A 19,493-nucleotide genomic window follows, 5' to 3' on the forward strand; every position below is an offset into this window, starting at 1 on the left:
TTAAGTTGCTTCGTTTTTTGTGCTAATACTTTCTCTTTAATTCTATAAACAGATATAATTTCTTGTTGAGTTACAAAGTTCCGCTGTTGAAGTCCTATAATTGTTGTGTTAAGAATACCGACTAATTTGTCAATCGTAATTTTTTCGTTTTCAATAACCTCTGTGTCACTTTCTTGACTATTGGAAGTGAATTATAATGACGAGGAATTTGATTTAAATCATATCAAAAGCAGAGTATATCGAGATGAAATATTAAATTTAGTAAGGAATTATAAGCCAAATAAAATAAAAACATCTGCCCCCCTGAAGATAAGGATAGTGCTGACAGATCAACTTCCAATTCATTGTGCGCCGCGGTGTCGCCCTCCCCCGCAGAGCTGATAAACAGATTTTGGAATGGTTAGATAAACAAAGGATTATGCCTTTATCCATTTTTTGCAGCAATTCCACTTTTTGTTTAATGGACTTCGAAACATACTTTCGCTTTGTAGATCCTTTACATATTAGTAAATATATATCGGAAATTCTATTTGGCATAATCGAAAGTTCAAGCTTACTTTTATAAAATTGCTCTAACAGTCTGCAAAAAATAATAAGGCGGATCCAATTCAAAGATTAAGGAACAACGCAATCTGCAACATTAACTGAATTAGATAATTTTAGCTTAGCTTATACCGTCCATTATACATTAAACGTGCATGCGAAAACGTATTATGTGCATGCGCACATGCATATTCGCAGCCGTAAAGGTCTTACGCGTCAACGCGACGCATGCGCAGAAAGTTTGTAGCTTTGAGGTCCGGATAATAAATCATTCCGGATTATGGGTGTCCAAATTAATGACATTTGACTGTATATATATGTAATGTTTTCAGTTATTCCATCACATCGTGGGCGAATGGTGAGGCTATTCCATTATACGTTCTGGCAGATGGTTGACAAAGCTGGGATGATTGAAGTATGGAGAAAAATGACGACTCAGGACTTTTCACTTTTAACAGCAAGCATATCTTTATTTTAATTTATAGCAGATGACTTTTTCCAGATGAAGTTAATCAAATAACTTATTCAGTAATTGAACTATTAGATACGACTGACTTTAAACTTTAATACGTCATAACGTTCTAACAAAGAAAGAGGAGCATAGCGGTAGCGTTAGCAGGACGAAGGCGAGAAGGCATCTGTCTAGGAGAACTTATGACGCAGCATTTATATGAAAGGTTATGTAACAGAGTAGCTTCTAGAAAAATGTAGAAAAACTTATGACGCAGCATTTATATGAGGAGGTTATGTAATAGGTGTGAATGTTCTAGAAGGTAATGGTCTAAGGGGAGATGCTGAATTGCAGAAAATTAATTAAAGGATGCTGGTTCGCAAAGAGCAAAGCCATCGTATTTTTTTTAAAATTTTACATCTCCCCCCCCCCCCGTCAAAAAGAGAGGCCGGGGTGAGAAAAGTATTAGTACAGGAGTGAAGTAAAAGTATGAGAAAAGACATGAAAACATCCAGAACATAGCGTACAAGCTTTAACTATGGCCTATCATAGTTCATGACTTTCTCATATAAAATTTTGACTTTATAGCATATGAAATTTTGAACATTAAAACAATGAGTTATAAATAAATATACAATATATGTCTAATTTTAAGACTATAACATAATAAATATGGAATACTGATAAATAAATAAGTTATAATTACAAAAGTCCTCAATTTTGTTAAAAATGTCCATTTTGTTCTTTGAAAGTCCTTTTCATAAAAAGAGTTCGAATAGAATGAAAATATCTGGTAAAATCTCTAAATGCCAGATAGTCCACAAATATGATGCATGTTGATAGATCACAAATATGATACATTTTTTACTCTCATCGTAAAGATTGACATGTTTTACACTTCAATACAAAATATTATACTTATTCAAAAAACAATTGAATATAAATAATACAATTATACACTAGAAAATGAACACTTTGACTTTAAAACTATGGCATGTCCTCGCCAACAGATCAGCGTGATTACTTGCTGATGGGTGGGGGATGGGGTGCTAGGTACAAATATCGAAAAACCTCCGTTGCCTAATAGAAGGTAACTGGTTTTTGGCATTGTACATTACCTCAAAGTGGTTTTAGAAAAATAAAAGATCATATAAAATCAAAATTATAAGACGGATAACTTGTATAATCAAGTTAAAGTCTTTTTTATAATGTTGTAAATTAGAAACAAATATTATTCTACAATAAGAAGAAAATTTTTGCTACAAAATAATTCAAATTATGTGAAAGATATAAAAGGTCATGATCGGGAGAATAATTTGTCATAGTCGGGAAAATAACTTGTCGTAGTTAGGGTTTAAGTCTAAATCAGGTATTAAAGGTCATAATCAGGAAAATGTTTAAAAGAGAATTTTTAAAAAAATTACTTTTAATTTTGAACAGAGATAGGAATTCTACTATTTCGGACAGTTAACTTAAACTCACTTGCTGGATTAAAAGGTCTTAATCTAGGTGAATGAACAATTTCTGATTTCTTTTTAGTTAAAGGATTAGGTTTATCTATTTCATAAGTAACTTCAGAATATTGTTTTAAAATTTTATAAGGTCCTGAGAATGGAGGAGATAATTTACGTGTATTAGGGTATTGAAATTCTTCATACATTACTAAATCACCAATTTTAAAATTACTAGGTTTAAAATGAATATCATATCTTTCTTTATTTACATTATGATAATCATCAGATCTCTTTTGAGCTATTTTTCTGGCTTCTTCTATTGACAGATACAATTCTTGATTTTGAATTAAGGAATCGTAAGGTAATTTTCCATACATTAAATATGATGGAGGCAATTTTGTTACAGAATGAGGGGTATTATTATACTCTTCAGTTACTTGGGGTAATAATTTTGTCCATGCTATATTACCGTGATAAGAATTTAGTTTGCATTTTAATCTAGTTATAATAGTTTGATTAACACGTTCAATTTTACCATTAGTTTGGGATCTATTTGCAGTAGTTAGCAATTGTTTTACATTATGATTCCTTAAAAAGTGCTTAAATTTTGAAGATGTAAAAGCAGCGATCCTATCACTTAAAATCTTTTTAGGGACCTGAATTTGGAAAATTTGTTTTAAGCAATTTATATAAGTATCTGTAGTTACACTTTTGGAAGCAAAAGTCCAGATATATCTAGTTGCATGATCAATAATTATGTGAATATACTTTTTGGTAGAATTATAATAATTTAAACCACCTACAGTATCAATAGATAATATTTTAAAAGGTTCACTAACTGATGGTAAATTTTGCATTAAACCAAATTTCTTTTGTTTACTTTTCTTATTAAACTGACATACTTCACAATGTTTACAATAATTTCTAACATCTTGAACAATTCCTGGCCAATAATATTGTGGAGATACCAAATTTAGCATAGATGATACACCAATATGACCAAACTGTATATGGGCCTTTTCAAGTAATTTCGTACGTAGAGACATGGGTATCACAATTTTGTACAATCCCTGTTTTTTAATAGTTAAGACATCATTCATTTTCCTATACTTAGTATTACAAACATTATCTAAATTTTGATATTCTTTTATTTCTTCTAATGATAATAAATTAACTTGCAATCTTAAATGTTGACACATAGGATTTCTAGAGAGCATGTCAGCTTCAACATTAGTAGATCCTTTTTTATATTTTATATCAAAATCATACATAGATAATTTTAAAGACCACCTAAATAGACGACCAGTAGGGTGTTTTATATTTTTAAGCCAAACTAAAGTAGCATGATCAGTCTGTACAGTAAAATGGTTACCATGTAAATAATAATAAAATTTATCAATTGCATCAATAATAGATAAACATTCCAGCTCAGTAATGGCATAATTTTGTTCATAAGATCTTAATTTTCTAGAATGAAAAGCAATTGGATGTAAACTACCATCAGGATGTTCTTGTTTTAAAACAGCACCAACAGCTTCTTTGGACGCATCAACAAATACATGACAGGGATATTTAGGATTAAACAAAGTTAAAATAGGTCTAGAAATCAATGCATCTTTTAATTTTTGAAAAGCTTTTTGACATTCATCAGTCCAATTATAAGGAGTATCTTTCTTAAGTAAATTTGTTAATGGGGCTCTAATTTTAGCATAATTTTGAATAAATTTATGATAAACATTAATACTTCCTAAAAATCTTTGTAATTCTTTGATATTTTTAGGGGGTTGCAATTTCTTAATAACCTCTATATTTGCATTACTGGGCTGGTATTTACCCGCTTGAATTTCATGTCCTAGAAAATTTATTTTTTCTTTAGCAAAATTACATTTAGATTGTTTTAATTTTATATTCTCTTTCTCACATATATCAAATATTATTTTAAGATGATTTAAATGTTCATCAAAATTTGGAGAGAACACTATAATATCATCAAAATAATTTAAAGCAAATTGAATCTGATATTTGTTTAAAATTTGTGTAAGAGCTTGTTGGAAAACAGCTGGGGAATTTTTCCAACCAAAAGGTAATCTAGTAAACTCATACAGTCCAAAATTTGTAGTGAATGCCAATTTTTCAGTATCCTTTTAATTTAATTTTATATGCCAATAGCCTGATGCCAAATCCAATGTAGAAAATATTTTTGCATTTGTTAATTGATCTAATACAGCATCAATTCTAGGAATAGGTTCAGAATCAGTTTTAGTAATTTGGTTAAGCTTCCTGAAATCAATACACAATCTGCTTCTGGACTGCTCGTCTCGCTTATAAGCTAAAGTTACAGGAGCAGCATAAGGACTATAAGAAGGTTTAATAATTCCAGCTTTTAACAATTCATCTATTTGTTTTTTAATTTCACTATTATCTTTAGGAGATGCTCTATATGGTCTATAGGCTATTGGTAATTCAGAAGTTAATATAACTCTGGGAGGTTCAACCCTTATACAGCCAACATCATATTTACTTTTTGCAAATATATGGTTATAATCATTCAACAATTTCTGTAATTTACTATCAGAATTTTTACTATTTTCAAAATAATTACCACAATTTTTAGAACTAAGATCATTTTTACATACAAAATTTTCGCTATTATCAAAATATTTACTAGATTGTTCAGCACTGATATCATTTTTACATATATAATTATTTTGAAAAAACTTGTCTACTTTAACATTTTTACTTACCTGTTTTCCAAGCTGATACACTTCATAATTATGAAAATTCAATTGTAATTTAAATAATGAAACACATGGTGATGAAAGCAATAAATAATTCAAATTTGAATCTACTACATAAAATATCACATTATTTTCTATTTTACCTACTTTACACTTTACTTTGATTATTTTCTCTATATGAACTTGACTAGATATTGAAAATATTTTATCATGAGATTTCAGTGAAATTTCTCTAAATTTATCACCAATTTTGTTAAAATATTTTAACGGTAAAACGTTAATTTGCGATCCCGTATCAATAATACTGGGAATTTTTTCCTGTCCAATTTGGACATTCACTTTAAAGTAATATCATTTTTTAACTTCTCTTTTAGGAACCGTGTTATAATTAATAGCAGGTAATTGTGGATATCGAATTGGCCGATACGCATACTGTAGAGGTCGGTATTGCACTTGTTGATAATTAAAAGGTCTCACACTATGAAAACTTTGATAAGGAGTGGCTTGCACTGGTCTGGGATAATAGCACCTCGGAACAGTTTGCCTTGGAGAAACAAATTGATATTTATTATTCCCTAGACCATCCAACGGCATCTGAACTGGAAATAGTTTCCTAGCAAGAGTAATCCAGTCTTTCGGTGTGTCTATGTTTTGCACTGTTAACAGCATTCTTTGAGACTCAGGAAGTCCTTCCGTAAGTGCTTCCACCATTGTGGAATCTGTTAGTTTCAAGCTGGCTCCTAATTTCAACTTATTACGAAAATAAACATCAATATTATTAAATTTCTCGTATTTTAAAGACACAAAATCACTAAAAGTAACAGATTCCGATGTTGTGAAGTATGTCTCGAAAATAGCCTTTATGTTGTCCCAGTCTTTATCTAAACAATCACGTACATAGAGGGCTAAAGCCTCTCCTCTAATACACTCTGAGAAAACAAATTTCTTTTCCTTTTCTGGAATGTTCTTTGCGGCACATTTCTCTTCAAACAATAGAAGATATTTGTCTATTGGAAAATTCGTACTTGTGCCATCAAAAATAGGAAATTGGAATTTCATTGTATCCACAATAGCTACAGATTCTTTCTTATCAGTTGACATTTTTGCCGTTTTTGAGCGTGTTAACATTCCAATCACAAAATCTTGATAAGGAGTTCGCATACACATCAATTTGAACACTAAAATCAATAACTTTAGAAGCACTTGATAAAACGCATAACTTTGGAGACGAGGGAAAGTACTTAAGAATCGCCGGAAAAGAAGCACTAGCATCAGACGATCACACACTGTCCTTGACCCACTGTTGAATTTCGAAGCGCGTTGTAAATAAATCCAGGAGCTTTTCTCCCACGTAGAGGATAAATCCTGCCTGCTAATTAATAACTGTAATGTTTTCAGTTATTCCATCACATCGTGGGCGAATGGTGAGGCTATTCCATTATACGTTCTGGCAGATGGTTGACGAAGCTGGGATGATTGAAGTATGGAGAAAAATGACGACTCAGGACTTTTCACTTTTAACAGCAAGCATATCTTTATTTTAATTTATAGCAGATGACTTTTTCCAGATGAAGTTAATCAAATAACTTATTCAGTAATTGAACTATTAGATACGACTGACTTTAAACTTTAATACGTCATAACGTTCTAACAAAGAAAGAGGAGCATAGCAGTAGCGTTAGCAGGACGAAGGCGAGAAGGCATCTGTCTAGGAGAACTTATGACGCAGCATTTATATGAAAGGTTATGTAACAGAGTAGCTTCTAGAAAAATGTAGAAAAACTTATGACGCAGCATTTATATGAGGAGGTTATGTAATAGGTGTGAATGTTCTAGAAGGTAATGGTCTAAGGGGAGATGCTGAATTGCAGAAAATTAATTAAAGGATGCTGGTTCGTAAAGAGCAAAGCCATCGTATTTTTTTTTTTTTTTTTATTTTACATATACATATGTGTGTATATGGTTTTGATTACTTCATTATGTGTGTAAATGCATGCATATATGCATCAGTACCTGCATATAGTTATGAAAAAATGAGAATTTAAAGATTTTATTCCTTTGACATGATATGTATATATCTATTATCTTATTATTTTATTACAGTTTAAAAATTATTGATTTGAATACTGGTTATGCTTATAAAGGCTTGTTGCTAATTATTTATTTGAAGTGTTTTGTTTTAGATTTGATTTACATAGCATTTATTTATGTGTGTTTTAGTCATGCTTCTGTTTTGAGGTGAAAAGCAGCTAATCCACTTTCTTGTACCTATGTGCACACACACACATGCACAGAAAAAACTATATAAATATAACTAAAAGAGAGAGAAGACAATTCGTGTCCATAAAAACAGCTATATTCTTTGTCGTTACTTATGTAGAGAAGGTAGAAAATAGTTCACATGAGAATATTCCACATGTAGAATAGTTTATTTATTTACAGTAAAGTGAAAAAGGAATAATCATTTCAGATTTAGTCTCTCCATGCCCTCCTCTAGATGGTGCTTTTTTCATAATCTTATTCAGTTACAGTTCCTGCATAATTTGGCCATCCGACATCTTCATCATCCCTCAGATTACAAGAGCAAACAGTGAAATTTAACATACAACATATAAAATAAAGTAAAATACTAATACTATTAACAAATAAATGAAAATATTAAATTTATGCAGATAAATGAAAATAGTATTCTATCTGGATCTTCTAATAACAGCAGCTAGAGGAATAAAAATAAATAATAGTAATCATAATCAAAGAAAGGATGGATAAGATTAAAGTCCAAGAGTGTTGATCAGTTCATATGAGGAAAGGTTTGTAAGACACTAAAGTTCAGGTAGGATGTTCTGATGAAGTCCAAGGTGTTTCATAAATTCGGCATAAGTGCTTGTTTTCATGGGTCAATCGAAGAAACCACATTTTGAAACATCATAAGTGTCATTTGGCCTGATTTTTCACAATTCTGTAGGGTCCGAAAAACTTGGGTTTTAGTTTAAGACCAGGTCCATATTTTGTACGCTTGGTTGCCGCTATGAAGCTGAAACTTACAGGGTGGTTTACATCATAGATTGTAAGTTTTACGATTTTCAGCCTGCATTTTTCAAAGTCTGTTATTTAGCTTCCTTGCGAAGATCATCACAAGTGTTGACAAAATTTGACTGGACCTCTGCACATAACAGCTCTGTAATTTTATCATGATTAGCAGATTTCATTTTAGTTTCAAAAAGGAATTTGAATGGAGTTATATTTATACTGTGTTGGTATGTTGAATTGATCACTTGCTGATCTTCACCGATGTGTGCACACCATTTTGACAGATTTTGAATCGATAATTTGAAAAGAACACAAATTATGACAGAATCAATCTCTTAATTTGTCCATTGGCACAAGGCAGTCATGTAGTAATTTGGATGTGCTGGATATTGTTGGTTGAATAATAATCTTGAAATTCTTTTGAAGTAAATGCTGAACCTTTATTAGAAATTATATTCAAAGAATTTCCAAAGACATTTTTGATTTTCCAATTTAGATATTACTTTGGCACTATCAGTAGATTTTATTGGGTGAAGCCGCACAAAATAACAGCAAATATATGCTTATAATTCTTATGAGTATTTTGGAGTGGTTCTGAATGATAAATGTGATACGTACGAAGCGGTACATCTTGTTTGGGTATAGAATGCAACAAACTTTCTTGTTTGGCACATTTACGATTAATTAGTATGCTAGGAACATAATTTGCGATATAGTTGTCAATTTTATCTTTAAGTTTAGGTATATAAAATTCTTGTTTGATGAGTTCTTCAATTCGTCTAGAAGCGAAATGTCCACGAAGATTTGCGTCCTAAATTATATCAGTTTGCACTGATTCTGGAACTCTGAGTAATTCGTTACTGTCTACAAATTTATAAAGTATTTCAGCTTTAACATAATAGTCATCAGAAGGCTTAACTTTTGACTTCTTTGATAGCTCGGATGTGACATCTTCTTCTTGAGCATTCCATATTTTCAAAATGAGGCTATCTTATATATTTATATATTGATTCTGTCATAATTTGTGTTCTTTTCAAATTATTAATTCAAAATCTGTCAAAATGGTGTGCACACGTCGGTGAAGATCAGCAAGTGATCAATTCAACGTACCAACACAGTATAAATACAACTCCATTCAAATTCCTTTTTGAAACTAAAATGAAATCTGCTAATCATGATAAAATTACAGAGCTGTTATGTGCAGAGATACAGTCAAATTTTGTCTTGAGTGATAAACATAACAGAGGATCTGCTCAGTGCATGAACATGTGTCATCTGTGTTCCAGTTTTGTGTTTTATTTTGTAGTTGATCAGTACCCAAGCATGCTATTTGTGTATTTAAGTCTTTCATGTTCATTGTCATTTTGAATGCATTAAGTCAGTCTTAATTCTGAAATGTTTTCCTAAAAGATAAACTCTAAATTTTTTTCAAAGCTTGAATTACAGCTAATACCTCAAGTTCGTAATTGGTAAATTTCTTTTCTGCATCAGGCTGTAAGAGACAATTGTAATGCACACAAGAGTTCAAGCCTTATCATCTTTAGGGAAAATTTACATGGCTCTAGAAACAAAGAATATGGTTGTCCATATGCAGTTTTTATTTATGAATTCTGAATTTTTCTCTGCCTCATCTGTTTTTTAAATAAATCTTCTGAAGAATATTATACTTTTCTATTCTATTAATCAATTCTTGACATTTTTATGGCTTACATTGTAGGTTTCTGGGAATGCAAATGATGCAAAACTTCTTTTAATTTGTGAATTTTCATCTTTTAAATAAATAAGCAATTTTGTATCATTAAATAGTGTACTCTACCGTCTTTTAACTGAACATTTGTGTTTCAGAGGTGAGTTAACAGTTATTTACATATTAACCAGCTATCAATTGTTATAGTTTGACTGCTGTGGGTTTCTTGGACCACAAGAGTTTGCTGATACTACAGATCCCATTGATGATAGCTGCTACTACATGGTGAAGTCTGATGAAGATGTATCGGTTGTACAGATGAAAACTTTGAACAGAGTGTGTATTCTTTTAAGTTAAAATATTCTTTTGGTTTTAAATATGAAGTTTTTTATTATTTGCTTTGATATTTTTTTAATTTTTATAGATAGGATGTAAAGAAAAATTAGTAGATTGGTTCTACAGTAACAAAGTTATTTGGATTGCCAGCTTAGGTGGTTTATTACTCTTACAGGTATGGAATAAATAATTAAATAGTAAATAAGTAATTTTTATTTAAATTATAATTTAAGTAATGCTGAGAATGAATCGTATTTTAATTCTATCTGCATAATTCAGTTTTTGAATATTGCTAGGAATTCAAGTAATCTACATTCTTTAATGCTATAGTTTGAGTTTGCTTAATGAATACCTTTGTGTATAAGTATGGAAGAAAAAAATATAAACTGATTCTTTTTCATTTGTGAATTTTTATTTATTTATGTATTTTTGCATAAGGAAATTATTTTAGTACTTATGAAATTTTACTAGTAATCATCATTTTTAAACAGTTGTGCTACACTGAAGTGGTTTTATAAAAACAACTGAATTTTTTTCAATAATTTATTAAAAAAATAAAAATTAATTAATGTATGCAGATTCAATAATTAATGGTAATATTTCTTTTTTATAGCATTATTTCATATATCTCGTATAACTTAACGAAATTATTTTGATATGCTTGCTTTTATTTCCAGCATACTTTCTTTTTAATAATGACTATAAATTAATAGTCTTATACTAAAGTGACTGTTTTGGTGTAGAGCATGTTTGAAGAAAGTTGCTATAAGTTTCATTCCCTTAAATATCAATCCTGGATATGTAGTTCTATTTGCAAAGTTTCCTAAAATAATAAGGTATAAAATTTTATAACTGCAATTTTGGTACTAAGTTTTAGGAATAAATATGTCTCGATATTCACTAGAGTTGGAAGCCCCTTGTCCGTCTTGAGTCCATCATTATGTTGAAACTAACTTATATTTGCTATCATTTATAGTCTGAGACTATATAAAAGTTACATGTTTGATTTCTATCATTGTCCTGAAATTTAACTCAATCTAATTCTTAGTATCTGTTATATCTTATTCTTGTAATTGACATTCACATTCTTCCTAAATTAGGATTCACATGTTACATAATGTATTTTAGAATTAACACTTTTTCTGTTTGTATTTCATTTTACAAGTATAGTTTTCCATTAGAATTTCACTATTTTATATATTTTATTTGTCAAGATTTTTTTATATATGGTTTATTTATTCTGTACATTGATCATTCCATCTGTTAATTTTTGGATTGGAATCTTTTCTTATTCTGTTACTTTATTTATTGAAAACTGACTTCGAATATATAATTTTATAGAGAACATAAATGCTTCAGCTAAAATATGGTTTTATTGCTGCAACCATCTAGAGCAGGGATGTCAAACTCATAGGTACACTTGGGCCAAACAAACAAGGTTTAACTTGCGGCGGGACGCAAAAGGCGGGCCACAAAAAAAAAAAAAAAAAAAAAATTATATATTCGTAGAAACGTAGATTTATTTCGAATTATACAATAATAAACATATATATATATTTATATAGAAAAGAACAGGAAAAATTTAATGTTTACGTCCTGATACTTGACATCTCTTCTCTGCTATTATCTTTCCTATTTCGGGAAAATTTTGTTTACAGTGATAACTTTCAACGCTGACCCAAGGTGAGCATCACTAATACGGTTTCTAATAGGAGACTTATTACCTTTCATCACTGAAAATAACTGCTTGCACCAATAAGTGCTACCAAACATGGAAATAATTTCATATGCGAATTTTCGAGTATTTTCAAACCTGGCTGGTAAATATTTGTAAAATTCAGGCACGCCCACTTCAATGAATTTTGCTTTCAAATTTGATTTGCATTGAATCTCGATCACCTCCATTTGCATATGGCTGGGTACTGAGTCAATACTTATTGAGAAAATCAAAGAAAACAAAAAAAAAAAAAAAGAAAAAAAAAAAAAAAAAATTGTCTTCGAGGGAACTAAAATCATTAAACCTCATTTCAAATTCAGTTGTTAAATTTGCAATTTTTTCTGCGTATTTTTAATACGAACAAGTATCATCTAAACTTCATTTGTTCATGCTGCACGTCGGGAAGTGCGTCAAATCTTCATTTTTAAGTTGTTTTTCCCAAAGAACTAGTTGACATTTGAATGCTTTAATTATGTCAAACATGTTCGTGATGATATGATCTTTTCCTTGTAACGATAAATTTAAATCGGTTAAGTGTTTGGTTATATCAAGCAAGAAAGATAAATCTTGTATCCATATTGGATCGTAAAACAAACTTACGTCGTGATTTTTCGTTTTTAAAAACTGACATATTTCTTCTTTCAAATCCGAGAATTGTTCGAGAATCTTGGAGCAAGATAACCAACGAACCTCGGTATGGTAAGACAAACCCTATCTAACTCACTTAAGAAAGCAGTGAATTGATGCTGATTTAAACCTCGAGATCTTATAAAATTTATAACTTTTTTTATATATGACAAAACATTCTCCATATTTATTACTTTCGTGCATAGAACTTCTTGATATATAATACAATGCATATGATGAATGTTTGAACCGTGAATTTCACTAAGTTTTTTTCTTAGTAATGCTACGAAGCCCTTGTTTTTCCCGGTCATTGATGGAGCGCCATCTGTAGCTACAGAATTTAATTTTGCCAAAGGTAGATTGTATTTCTGCAGAAGTCCAAAAACACAAATAAATATATCTTCTCCTGTGGTAGTACCAGGCATTGGTATTAGTTCCAGTAATTCCTCAAAAATGTTAAAATTCTTGTCACAAGAACGAAGAAACACTGCTAATTGAGCTTTGCCACTAATGTCCATGCTCTTGTCACAGGCAATGGAGAAACTTTCGAAACTAGATGATTTTACTTTAATTTGATCACTTAAATTCGCGGATAAATCAGTAACTCTTTCCGCAACTGTATTTCGAGACAATGAAATTGATTGAAAAGCCTTCACATTTCCAGGACAAACAATTTCTCCAGCTTTCATTAGGCATTCCTTGATGAAATCACCGTCAGTAAAAGGCTTCGAATGTTTAGCTATCAACTCAGACAAGACGTAGCTTGCATGTACCGCCACTTCACTTTCTTGCAATACTTTACTAAACATGGACTTTTGCTTTTTCACTCCTAACTTGAGCTCTTTCAACTTTTCTTCTCTCATTAATCCTTCGTAATTGTTATATTTCGATTTGTGCTGTTTGTAATGACGTTTAATATTATATAACTTTGGTACATTAATAGTATTATTACATATCAAGCAGATTATTTTATCTTTTATTTCACAGCAAAAATATTCTAATTCCCATTTTACTTGGCATATTCTATGTTCGTCAGCGATTTTTCGTTTAATTTTACTACCATTTGGTTTTGATATAGACACAAATACAAAGGGCTAGAATAAACACGGTTAACGTTAAAAAGTTAACAAAAATTTATTCTTTCCACAAGAGATAAATCAAAATGCTGAAATATTTCTTCAAAAATATTCTAACAATATCACAAAATGTCAAACGTTTAGCAAAAATCAATTCAAACAGAGAAACTAATTCTATCTCACAGCGAAATCGCTACAAATCAATCACAGCATTAAGTAAACAAACAGTTCACTAGAACTACAGCTACTACTGAGATGAGTTGTTTGTTCTCGGCTTTTATAAGCTTTATAATTAATTTCATCTACTGGAGAAGAGAGCCACTTGCATGTCCTCATGAAGTCTTGTCAGTTTCTCTAGGATAAGGCCACACTTTTATAAAATTCACTCTCCTGAACTGATCTCAGCTGTCTTTTAGAATTCACTTGACTAAGAGACTTGACCTACACTCTGTTGTAGAATCCACTCAGCTAATGGACTTGAAAGGACTGATCTCCTCTCATGTTACTGACAGCCTACCTATTCTGCTTAACTCGGCTCTGAACTGTGCTGGAATCCAGTGGTAGTTGCCACCACTGGAAAGGTATATGCAAATTTCGCCGGTATTTGACTAGCAATGGTCACTTTAAGTGGTAGCGTGGTAAGCACAAACTAATTATTTACGCACTTTTGGGGCTAGATTCAATTCCCAAGTAAGGTTTTTGTAATTTAAATGCACTTAAATTATTTCAGACTAAATCTCTGAAATGATGCCCTAAACAATATAGTTAGTGATGCTCGCTGCTGTCTCTTTTGGGCCTGAGTTTGAATCTCTGAAGGCTTGGATATTTGAATGTGTATAAAGCAAGAATAGCCATACTGTGGCTCACAAGTCGCATGAGGCTCTTTGACTTCTTGACTGTGACTCATTTGCAACAAACAGTAGTTTTATACCTGAAATACTGTTGAATTTTGAAACAGACATAGTGCAATGTCATGCTTTTTTGTCAATTAATAATTTAATTTCTTTAATAATCAGAATAGCAGGCAAAATAGTAAATCATACAGTTCTTGCGAATAGCAATGTTATTTTAGAGCAGGAAATATATAAATACAAAGATCATTTAGGAAAAAAAGTGCTTTGTAATTTTTTTCTCTTGGATTTTATTTTAGTTCAAGTAGTTTCTCATTGCTTAGTTAGTACCTTTGTAAGGTACTGCTTTTTTTAATAATTTTTAAATGGCTTGGGCAGTCATCGAAGGAACTTTTCATGAACATTTCTTTTCAATATTTTCTTTCTGATAGATGTGAAAGCAGATAGCTAGTATTAAAGATTTCATGCCCATAGTATGCAAAACCACTGAGGTCATAGTATCTTGAAGATATTCTAAGAAGATGAGATTTGAAACTGTTACGATTTTGGAAAAGCAGATTGGAAAACTTATTTAAAAAGCACATTTTCTCAGATTCCATGAAAATCTGTAACATGTAATTCATTGATTTTCTATAAACATTGTAGAAATGCATTTTTCTGTTGAAGTTTTTATATTCATTAAAAAGTTATGTGTGTATATACACATATATAAATATTTGAATATATAAAATATTTGAAATATTCTAATGAATTTTTTTTCAGGTGATTGTTGTTTTGTTTGCTGTTTATGTCATAAACCAAATAAAAAGAGCTAGAAGGTCAAATAATTCTTCATGTAATGATATACATTATCATACTAGACTATGACGGAGATATGCATTTTCAGGAAACAAACTGCCTAACATGTATATTTTGTTGGCTTTGCAGAACAGGATGGATACAAAATGCATATTGTTTCATTTTTTTAAAAATTGTAATACTGTGTGTTTTTCTGTCATTTTTTTTAACTAATGATGAAGTGCATATGAATGGAATTTAGATTTGTAATATATTTTTGTATATCATCATCATATCTACATGTGAGGACAATTTTTTATTTTAATATAAAAATGCTAAGCCACACTAATAAAATATCAAACAAAGTGCCAATATAAATATTAAATTATATAATTTTATAACCAAATAATTTATTATAATTGATTTTATATTTTTACTTTGAACAGTATAAATCATTTGTTGTACTTTTATGCCTTGTATTGTGTTTTAAAAGTTATGAAATCATCAACATTAAATATGCATAAAAATTAGCTTTCACATCAGTGTTATTGATGTATTTAATTTTCAGTTTGTTCTATACAAAATATAAATTAAAAATTTTATTCATATGTTTTTAGGAATGAGATAAAATTTAAATCTGTCAAAAATTATCAGAATGCGGTAGGCACACTAAGATAGATTTTTTTGGGGGGAGGGGTGAGTGGGCCATATTGAGTTTAGTTCATATTTTCATCAATAGATCACACTGCCAGTATCATACTGTGTTTTATAAGAATAGAAGAATTAAGATTATGTAGCATTTTACTCACATTTATGAGCATATTATAATAATCATAATGTAGCAATCCATGAATTCTTAATTGTATTCTTTAAAGAGTTTAAATTTGTACATTTCAACAGTATGAATAGTACAGTATTGATATTTTGAATTAAAACATATTTTAGGCCTACCACCAGAAATAAAACTGTTTCAGCCTTGTCTTCAGGTGCAAATCACAGTTGATACACTTTGTTTATTTTAAATGATTTTTTTTTTTTTTTTTTTTAAGTTTCCAAATTTATGAAGTGTCCTGTATGTACAGTTTTTATGTGTATTATGCTCTTCAGATTGTTAAATATTTGCTATAAGTCAGCATCAAAACAAATTGTTAAAATAATATTTACAGCATATTATATTACTTTACAATTGTAGGATATTTTATGCAGATAAATCTAAGACATTTTTTGCATGAGATTACTTATAATGCCAATAAAACAATACAGCAGTATTTCTTCTTGAAGAAAACCAGATTAGTCTTTAAAAATCAAATGATTTAATTGTGTATGAATATATTTGCATGAAATTTTAAATATATGCATTTATTACTTTTATGTGAAATTTTAAAGATGTATGTTTAATTATATTATAAATATTTTAATAACATTAAAAGATTATGACAATACTTTTTTTTTGTTACTCTGCTTGAAGTCTGAAATTAGAACCTACATTTTATTTCATAAATACTGTACATAAACTACATTTTTACAACTGTTTAAGTAATTTATAGCTTCTTTTTTGCTCAAAAATTAGATTCAGTTCTAGCGATTTTATACAAAGAATGTGAAAGTATGTCTTTCAGTTTTATGTCCTGTGATATTGTAACTGCATTTACTCTGGAAGATCTTTATATGTCTCAGTAAAAACAAACTGCAATTTTGCAGCAAATGAAATATATTAAGGTTTACTTAAGTAAGTGAATATTTGAATCTCTGTGTTTGTTGCATATTTTTATACCATTATCTGAATAATTGTCCCCTGCTCCCCCAAAAAAAGCACAAACTAATCCATTTCTGCCCGCCCTCCCGGAAAAAAAAATATATATATATATAAAATTTCAAAACATTTTTGGGGAAGTGCATTTGCCTTTTATGAATGGAATATTTTATCATTTACAGTACAGAATACATCAGTTGTAACTTTAATTTTTAATGTGTAAACATATAATAATAATAAAAAGTGGCAAAAAAAGCGAAATATTTTGAGACTATATTAAGTTTCTGAAGTTGACATTATGTAGTTGTTTCAAACATCTTTTAGTAACAAATGAATTATTGTGCTTGCTACAAATGCATTATCAGTTTTTCCCACATTTGTTCTGAATGCTACAGATTTATTACTTTTGAGTACTACTTATTTTCAGAATGCTCCACAATTATTTAAATTTGTTTTGAAGAATATTTTATTTCAACATCTTCTAAAGAAAAGTGGTAAACCATTAGTGCATTTTTAAAATCAGTTTTAGAATTCTTTCCTCCATATTGAATCTCGACGATATATTATACATTTATTAGACAACATGCAGAATCATATAAAGCTTTTTCCCCTTCAAAATATTCATATAAAAATAAACAAGGAATTTAGATGGTAAAGGTTCAGGAAAGCTGGTGTTTTTTGAATAATCAAGAGTTTATTTTTATTTGTTATTTTACATAAGTATTAAATGTTCATTAACCTATGTGATCTTTTATTTTAAGTGTTCTTATTAATAAGTGTACTTAACATGAACTTTTTTATGTATAAAATGTATGTTCAGGTGTATATTTTAACTTTTACATATGGTTATACAAATTATTTGTATATAACTGACACAAGAAGCATTTAAGTGACTGAAATGCTACTGCTTTTATGTACTTTATCTTATAAATAAAGTTTTTTAAGATACAATTTTGTCCATATATTCTATATTTTCACTTTCTTTGAAAGATTTATTAAGATTCATTATCTAGCCTGTGATGTAATCATAGATGTTTTATGAACATAACTCATTTTAATCTTACTTAAGAGTAACTTCATGAAGATACACTTGAAAAAAATCACCCTTTTTGATGCAGGTAAGTAACCCAAGAGCAAATAGTCTGGTGTTTTCACTGCTTTGTGCTTTTCTGTTAAATATAACTGAATTTTATAATTGTGACTATTTTTACATTTTTTAACTAAATATTTTGGCAGGAGTATTATTCAAAGCATTTACTAAACTATAGTTTTATTGAAATCACGTCCTTATGTGAAGCTGTGCAAGTTATTTACTTTAATGCCTTCTTTAAATCTGGTACGTGGAACATGGACGTTATAAGAAATAGACAAACCCAAATGGGTTTTCTCACTCGTCTGACGCATTTCCGGCTGTCACCTTGATCATATCCGGAGGAGTAGGGACAACTTGCAGAAATTTAACAGTGGTTGCCTATTGCAACGTGTATAATTGTCAAGAAAGAGCTGGTTGTAGCACCTCATTTCACAAATTAGAATTTCTACATATTTTTATTTTTGAAACTGAGATTGATTTTTAACAATTTAGCATATTTATCAAGCATAATTAGTGTTCCAAATAATTATAAAGCTATTGCATGCTTTCAGCGCTGGATATTTTTTTAGCTTTTCCTATGCTGTCAGGAAATTTTTAACTACTTGTTTCAGAAAATAATATTTCAAACCTGAACTAATAAAATTTTCAAACAAGCAATTTTCTCTTGCAATTTTTATGCTTTTTATTGGTGTAAATAAGTAAAAAATACTAAAATATTTAAAAACGAATTTTTGAAAGTTTTGTTTAAAATTTTAAATTGTGCTGCATATTTAAAATTATAGATGAGTATTATAGCACAATTTCTATAAAGGAATTTTATTTCAATTATATTTCATAATACATCATAGTGATAAACACCTTTGACTCCTTAATTTTTATACATTTAATTCTAATTTTAAAATTGTATTTAGCTGTAATAATTAATTTTGCTTGTATTTTAGTGATTATTTTTTAAATTTATTTTTAGTTCTGCATAAATTTTTTTTTATTTACTGTTAATTTAATTTATTAGCTCGAAGCGGCATTTTGCGCTGTTTCACTATAAATATCCGTGTCTCCTTGCAAATTGTTGTTACCAAATATTATCGCCCTGTATTATATTTAAAGAAGTTAATTAATGAAGAATCTGCATGAATACATGTATGTTTCTTGCACTGTGACAAAAACGATGGTATCTAGAGCCACCAAATTTTGAATTATGTAATCCTCCACTCGAACATGGGCATCTGGACGGTCGAATTTCAAATATGTTTTAATCTATTTCATATTTTGTAAAACTTTAGCGAATTTTTGATTAACAAATTCAACGAGTTCAAAGCGAGCAATCGTAACACTGTACGGAAAATAACATATTTATCTC

The 19,493-nt window shown here is 29.7% G+C and overlaps 1 protein-coding gene across 1 annotated transcript in view; it reads left to right on the forward strand.

The window, feature by feature from the left end:
• The window catches only part of LOC118205574 (tetraspanin-18B-like), a 72,475-nt gene extending 54,484 nt beyond the window's left edge, over nt 1-17,991 (forward strand). Inside the window, exons 7-9 of the mRNA XM_035377868.2 lie at nt 10,111-10,239; nt 10,328-10,414; nt 15,273-17,991. Coding sequence (XP_035233759.1) covers nt 10,111-10,239; nt 10,328-10,414; nt 15,273-15,377 — 321 coding nt within the window. The 3' untranslated portion in view covers nt 15,378-17,991. The remainder of the gene's footprint in view (nt 1-10,110; nt 10,240-10,327; nt 10,415-15,272) is intronic.
• Nucleotides 17,992-19,493: the final 1,502 nt, after the last annotated feature.

The sequence above is a fragment of the Stegodyphus dumicola genome, chromosome 9 (genome assembly GCF_044657685.1).
Source record: "Stegodyphus dumicola isolate Sdum_Otavi_A_Nest chromosome 9, ASM4465768v1".
Lineage (NCBI taxonomy): Eukaryota > Metazoa > Arthropoda > Arachnida > Araneae > Eresidae > Stegodyphus > Stegodyphus dumicola.